The sequence below is a fragment of the Vavraia culicis genome (assembly GCF_000192795.1).
Source record: "Vavraia culicis subsp. floridensis unplaced genomic scaffold supercont1.7, whole genome shotgun sequence".
Classification (NCBI taxonomy): Eukaryota; Fungi; Microsporidia; family Pleistophoridae; genus Vavraia; species Vavraia culicis.
Window position 1 is genome coordinate 146910 of NW_007360610.1, and position 7506 is coordinate 154415.

Sequence of the window (7506 nt, forward strand, 5' to 3'; positions counted from 1 at the left end):
GCACTTTCATTATTTGTCCACATGCTCGCTGCTTGTATACTCCTACTCCAATTCCTTTTTAGTTCTTCATCTTTTGCTTGCTATGATGGTAATTGAACCAACCATAAGAATAGGAAGCATTGCTACGGATACAATTGTTATATCGTGTTAAATCATTTATTTCTAAATTACTTAGTTTAAGAACCGATCTTTGGATTCGTTGTGTTAAAACTGCAATATTTGTTATTTCCTGTGAATATCAGCGCTACGAAAAACGAAATAATTTGTTTTTAAACCGCTCATATATTGCAAATAAAGTAATTAAACAATAAATTAGTAACAGCGCTGTAATATGGGGGTGTTTGAAAAGTATAGGGAACATAGAAATGTGCTTATTAAGTGGTGCTATGTATGAAATATAGATAAATGCATTTCTACATAAAAATTGAGAAAAGGTAGTAACGTATTGTTGTTCATAAAGGGAAGTTTAATATTGTTATGAGAAGTATAATTTTGCCAATGGTGTTTCATAAACAATAACTAAGTTTATAAAAAGCCGTTTTATATGAATTGTAGCTAAATAATGGCAGCAAATGCTATTTTATAATATTTTTATGTTAATCATACCTTATAAAGTGTACAATCGAGCGGTGCTTCTTTTTTTCCTCCTTTGTGCAGAGCGTGTTTCAGGGGTATATATGGTGAATTAAACCGCATACGTTGTAATTTACAGGTGTTTTGAGCGTTACTCCGCCATTTCATCAAATAAAGCAGTGATTCCCGTGCTGTAATTTATCAGCTGTACAAAAAAACAAGCAACTCATTTCCCATGCCAACAAATAAATCAAAGGTGTACCAACTGCTCCTCTCGATGGGAACGTTACTGACAGTAAGCGTACTTGCACCCTTTCTTATCGAGCAATACATTGCTCTGATTCTAATTGCAGTCGTTTACATGTCATCATCGATCTCGCTCTTTGTTGAGAGACCGGCCATTCTGATAAAGCCGTTAAGGCGTAAGTGGTTTTTCTAATTTAGTATGCAGAATATTCTCAGAGGCACTTTACATGTTTGGACTGTTCATCATACTGTGCAACATTTTACTGCTTAAGAACGGTGAACAGCACTGCAGCACGTGTGTTGTTGCTAGCGGTTTGTGGATAGCACTGGGTGCTTTTATGTTGGGCTACTATCTCTGTTCGCTGGCATTTATGGTTTATTGCAATTATCAGGAAATGAGGAAAACTCATTGATTAGCTCGAAGAGAGCGCTTGGAACTGCTCATGAAATGCTTGCTATACAAAGAACTACAGCTTAAACTTGAACAGATGCTCAATAAAGGAATTAATTACATCATTTACGATGAAAGCGTAGGACTCATTCATCTGAAACGGCTTGGTAACACAAAAATGGTTTTTATATTCCTGCCACAAGGAAATGATTCTTTTAGCCTTGATGCATGAGTTTAATCTATGTTCGTAGCACAGTGAGATGCACGTTTATAAATCGCTATAATCTGAAAGAGAACGTGCAAATAAATTTGCACTATCTATAAACTCATAATTGCACAAATAAATAATATATGGCAAGGAATATGTCATGTAACAACCTTGGTGTGAGACCGCAGTAATTATGTGCTAAAATTTTGTTACCCATAATAACACATCGTGGTGAGCAGCCGATATTGTAATTTTAGAATATTTTTGCATAACGTACCTCTTCAGGCAATGTAAGAAAAGTTCTTTCATTTATTCCAGTCGCATACTCGGCGAGTAAAGAGATAAACATGGCATAAGAATTGAGTATATTAACACCTTTTTGAACCACAAATGAGGTGGTAGACGTCAAAGATAGCTAATCAGCTTCCGAGTTGTCTTTTTATTTATATGAAATTGGTTGATTATACGGTTGTTTATTAGCATGATGAGCTTGAGATCCGTCATACGTAAAAAGACAATTCAAAATCGGATTGTTCAATTGAGGAAGAAATTATTTGATGTTTTAGGAGAAATCAAAGACTTTTATTCCACATTTATACATACGTTAGATCTAAACATTGCAGTTCAATTCTTTCTTCGAAAACTTACCAGCCTTTCTTCTTAAACAATATCAACAAGACATGGTTATCAGAATTAATTCGTTAATTCCTAGGAAAAGAACTAAAATGGGTGAAAAACGTAATATAACATGTTAAAGAGAGAAATATTATTTAACAGATAATTACACTTTGTTCCGTTTTATTAACAGATATAGCGTGCTAGTGTATAAATAAAGACAGTTAATACCATTCTACGACATAAAAATTTTATAGTTCAGGCAGGATATACTATATTGCAGTTGTTCATGCTAATTTATCAAAATAAACTGAGCTGTTGTAGCATGTTCAGTCTATGTAAGTGTCACTTTCAACACATTTTATATATTTTTTGAACAAATATTCCTGCTCTTGGCCAAGCGTAATGTACGTTCTTCGTTGTGTATGGTCGTTTTGGCCATCATTAGCACTCTGCAATGATGATCTGAAAGGTAACATTTGCAGTTTACGGTTACTTTTTGTAAAAACTTGCTCGATTATTTGTAAAATATAAAATTGCTACCAACCAAGTGAACAGCTACCAGGTGAAAAGTTACAGCTACCAGGTGAACAGCTACAGCTACCAGGTGAACAGCTACAGCTACCAGGTGAACAGCTACAGCTACCAGGTGAACAGCTACAAGCTCCTTCTAAAACAAGCAAGTACACGTAATATCTCGAACAAAGTGTGGCAACGGTACTTTTATCTGAGTAAATGAGGAACAGGGCACACAACAGCACAAAATTAGTTTAGGTAAAAATAAACGAGGACGCGCTATGCATCAAAAATATACCACCAAAGATAAAAGCATGTGAGAATGGTGTAAATTTATCTAACGATCCATAACATATCGTTTATAAAGTGCTGCTCATTCATCCATCATCTTACACAGCAATCACAGAACATGGCTCGAACAAAAATGCTTCGACATATTTTATTGGCGAATCTGATCTGCTTGGTTCGTTCCAATATTTTTAATAAAATGAGCGATGTGGCTCAACCATCCCTTACACACACGGATACGCTCTCGCACCCGTCATCTTCAATCTCTCTTTTGCTCAGATTGACCCGGTATTCAAAGCGGTATGGCCTAACACTGACGTAATAGCTCAACACAGCGTAAAACATAAGAAAGAAAAGCATCAACGCATACGAAGTATAGGAGTTTTCTGGCGGGAACAAGGCGCTTCGGCCAACATCTTCCCTAATTCTCATACCAATGGATGAAAACACCGATCGAAGGACAGCGTTCCTTTCTGATTTGCGGACCTGTTTACCACAAACTCGAAGGGCGATGGTTGGGAAGATTGAGCTGGCAGGAGAAAACTGAAGGAATACGGCAGCGATGGTCGACAAGCATCCATTCTCAGAACTCATCACAAAATGAGACACAATCCATGGGTACGAGTTTATGGCCAGGCCGGTCATCATTAGTATGTAGCGCGTTACCATGTGCTCAGACACATCGAGTAGAAAGTTGACAAAGAAAACGGTGGTTAAGAAAAAAAGTGCAACAAGTGTGAGCGATATGCAGTCAAAGAAGCCGCCTCCCAGTGTTCTGAGCAGATACAGGGCCAGAGAGAGCATTGGTATGAAGTACATGACACTTATGAACATCGTGCTGATGTAATGTGAAGTGGCTGAGTAGGCATGTGCACTTATCTCCTTACGTGCAAGGAAATCGTTTCTATGCCTGTATTGGTGGATGTATACCACCGTGTTGGTCAGCACAAAGCATAACGATCCCAGCACATTGTAAAAGGCCTTGCACATCCTCTCACAGTCCTGGAATACCGCACCATTTATTTTTCTAGCATCATTTTCGAATACCAGGAGCGATGCAGGCATCGACAAAACTATCAAATTGGTTAGAACGAGGATTGGAATGTGCTCACGCGCTTTGAAAGTTATTTTCAGTTCTCTTTTGCACAGCGTTATGATATGGCCCAGTTTGGGTATAAAGCACAAGTAAAATTCATTGCTTCTCTTCTCCACGTACTTTATTTTCTCCTTTCGATGTATTAATACGTTCTTCAGCGCCATCCCATCCACAATCCGCATGTGCTCATCTGCATCAAAATACTTAATCCGGCCCGTATTCAAGAAGTCGAGCACATAGCTCGATATTTCAAGGCCGTCAGCATTTTCAAAGCCATTCTCTGCGATTGTACGTGCCATACCGCTCACGCATCCGCTGTAAATTATCCTACCAGAGTTGATGAGCATTACCTGTTCAAATAACACAAGTGTGCGATCATCCGGCTGATGGATGCTACAAACAACGATTCGGTCGTGTCCTGCCACTTCCTTCAAGAATTGAACAACGCGGTACGCTAATACATTATCTAGTCCGGTTGTGGGCTCATCCAGTAGAATGATGGGTGCACCTACGATCAGTTCCATCGCAATCTTTAGCCGTTTCACCTGTCCGCCCGATAACTCAGTCATCTTGCAATCCAAGAGCTCGTCTAAATACAGCCGTTTCGTAATTACCTCGGTTTGTTCGTATATTTCTGGTTTTGATGATTTAGTCCTGAACGTGGCAGCGTAGTATAAGCATTGTCTAGCGGTCAAGCATCTTGAAACCGCGTCACTTTGATCAAGATATGCTGTCATGCGTGTCCAAGTGCTCAGCTCTCTCTTTTTTCTGCAATAGTATACCGCACCCGATGTAGTACACTCGGCCGGTACCCTGCCAGCAATCGTCCTCAGAAGTGTTGTTTTTCCACATCCGCTTGGTCCGATCACAGCCGTAAGACCAGTGCATATTTTACAGTACACCTCTGATAGGATTTGTTCGTCAACTTTTCTACCCTCTTCACTTCTGCTCTCCACGCGAATTGTTACATCCTTCAGCTCAATGTACATACGATCGGTCAATTTTGCTTTTTTAAATAAAGCACGATAGGAGCGTAGATAAGAGAACGCAGATAAATTATTGGAAGTATCGATAAAAGCTCACAACTAAGAGACTAAGATGTTGTGTTGCTTATTTTGGTAAATAGGAGGCTAAAAATGAACGATACTTCCTGAGAATAAAAATAGCAGATAATCGTATTGGATTACCCCCATGAGGTAGAAAATCGGTATAAAAAGCATTTGTTGAGTCACAGAATTACGATGGCCGTGTAACTCGGAGCAACTCATTTTTTACAGGCACTTGATTTCACCCTCCAAACTGAAAAATAAGAAAGAACGGGGTGAGATGGTAACAACTGCGATTGACATTGTTCGAGAACAATTTATTTGATGTTTACGTGAAAAGAGCCTTTTTGACTAAAATATTATCGTAAAATACCACACAGAATTTATGTCACTGCTCTAACCATACATATAAGCATCTCGTTTTTCAACGCATATGATCGCTCTTCCGTTCATATTTATACAGCTGCAATTTCATAGCAAATCCTGCTGAAATGGTATCAACCCATCGTGCATCTGTTCAGTTTATGTAACGTGGCAAAGAGGAATATTGTTAATTCCTGCTCAGAAGATTACCAAATTAGATGCACATGCTCGTTTGGGGAGCGGAACAAATGTTTGTTGCTCTGGTAAATGTTACCCGTTTTCATCAGTAATTGTTATTCTGTTCGGTTGCCAAGCAATTCCATCTGTACGTGCCGCAATTTATTTCGGTGTAAGGCTTTAAATGCACACAAGCGAAGTGTGAGCAGGGGTACTTCCTTGGATAGGAAATATACCGGATAAAATGACCATATCCTTAAAAACAACATAGAAGTACTGCTCAAGATTGCTATTGATGTTGATCGTGCTACAACAGTGGTGTGTTCAATAATCTACTACATGGCAGGTTGATGTACGTAACGTACCTCAATTAGTTTAGTTTGACAACTATGCACCGGATAGCAGAGCTGCACAGATATTTTGCTTGAACTTGAAGTACGAGCACAAACCAAAATAGCTAGCGGTGCAGGGGCCTATGCGCCCTTGGCAATAATTAGCACAACCAAAAACACTGCTGATTAACATTTTTAGAAACTTTTTATGACGATTTGAACAAACACCCTCCGTTACGCAGTTTTCCCGTAAGCCACGCTTCTTGAAGACTCATCTTAGCCGTATGTTGCCATTGGCACTAATCGCCTATTTTATACAGCTTTGTACCGGAACTGCAAAGTGACCTGCAGACGCTTCAAAGTTACCAATGATCCGTGTTCAAAGATTACCCTGGTGGAATCGAGGCACGGTACTTTTATCTATGCTATCTTATAACGTTCACTACCACGAATTGGCACATTTTCTCCCAGGAACACTACACGAAACAGGATTGGTGCATAATTCACACAAATCGCTCTAACCAAACTCATCTTTTGTGTGCGTACACATGAACTAACGAAGAAGTATAAGAATCCACCATTTTTGTTCATCTTTACGCGTTCCGTCTCATTTGCAGCCTTTTACTAAATTTCTATCGACCAAATTCTGTTTAACATTGTCGACCTAAGTTCCAGAGATGATGCATGCCGGTTCAATTCCTAGGACCTCATTGAAACATTGTCCTATACTCACGAGTAAACCACAACATGTAGTAATACCACACCACAGCGAGGTATGAAAGTACCACATCTTCAACGTTTCACAAAATGCTATTAATCTTTTCATACATCAGCACAAATTTCACAGCTGTTGCAAAAGAAGAACATCCTATGATATCAAATGGTCAAGTAACAACTATTTTATCCTTTTAGCAGCTCATCCAGCATATTCGGTTGATCTCATACGACCATGTTCTCTTCCCCTGCCAGTGAAAACACCTGCAAATCTACAATTTATCAGAGCATAAGTTAAGGGCTCCAGTTCAAAGCACTCTAACATAGCACCGTTATGTTCATTCATATAAATAAAAAGACAACTCGAAAGCTGATTAATCAGTTCTGGTAAATAAATTAGTATCATCACTAAAATCATTTCTCAACGATCTGAGTGCACCCTTATGTCTTACGATGTAGTTGTTATCGCTCTTCTGCTGCAAAGAAAAAGGTACTGCGCAACATAAACTATGATTAACACATTACATAGATATTTTTGTGGTACTTCTGTTTTTAATCACCTTTTAGCAGTGTAATCCTTACTGTGCACTTCCCTCCAGGTTAGATCTGCGATCCTCCGGTTTTAGTTTTTGCAGGGTCTCCTTCAGCCCCGATCCAAACTTCCAATAGTCAATGAATCCGTAAATAACGAGTGCTACTTCTGATGAAACAATAGTTGCGTACGTAATGGAGAGCGGTCCAATTAGAAAAGTTACTTACATTTTTATGTTAGCGATCGTTTCCTTCTGAATGGCAGTGAGAACGTTAAAGGCAATGTAGTACACGGTGGTGAAGATGATGGTGAGATTGCATGTGATTCTCAGCCAGCCTATCTCCATATTGATTGTCTCGTTGTAGATCACGATGATAACACCGAGCAGTACAATGGAACAGAAGTCTGC

At 39.0% G+C, this 7506-nt stretch overlaps 1 protein-coding gene across 1 annotated transcript; it reads right to left on the reverse strand.

Moving 5' to 3' along the window:
- Positions 1 to 3050: 3050 nt before the first annotated feature.
- On the reverse strand, positions 3051 to 4922 carry VCUG_00646 (uncharacterized protein; the record flags this gene model as incomplete). Its single annotated transcript, XM_008075476.1, has 1 exon — positions 3051 to 4922. One exon carries the CDS (start codon positions 4920 to 4922, stop codon positions 3051 to 3053), a length of 1872 nt encoding a protein of 623 aa, XP_008073667.1.
- Positions 4923 to 7506: the final 2584 nt, after the last annotated feature.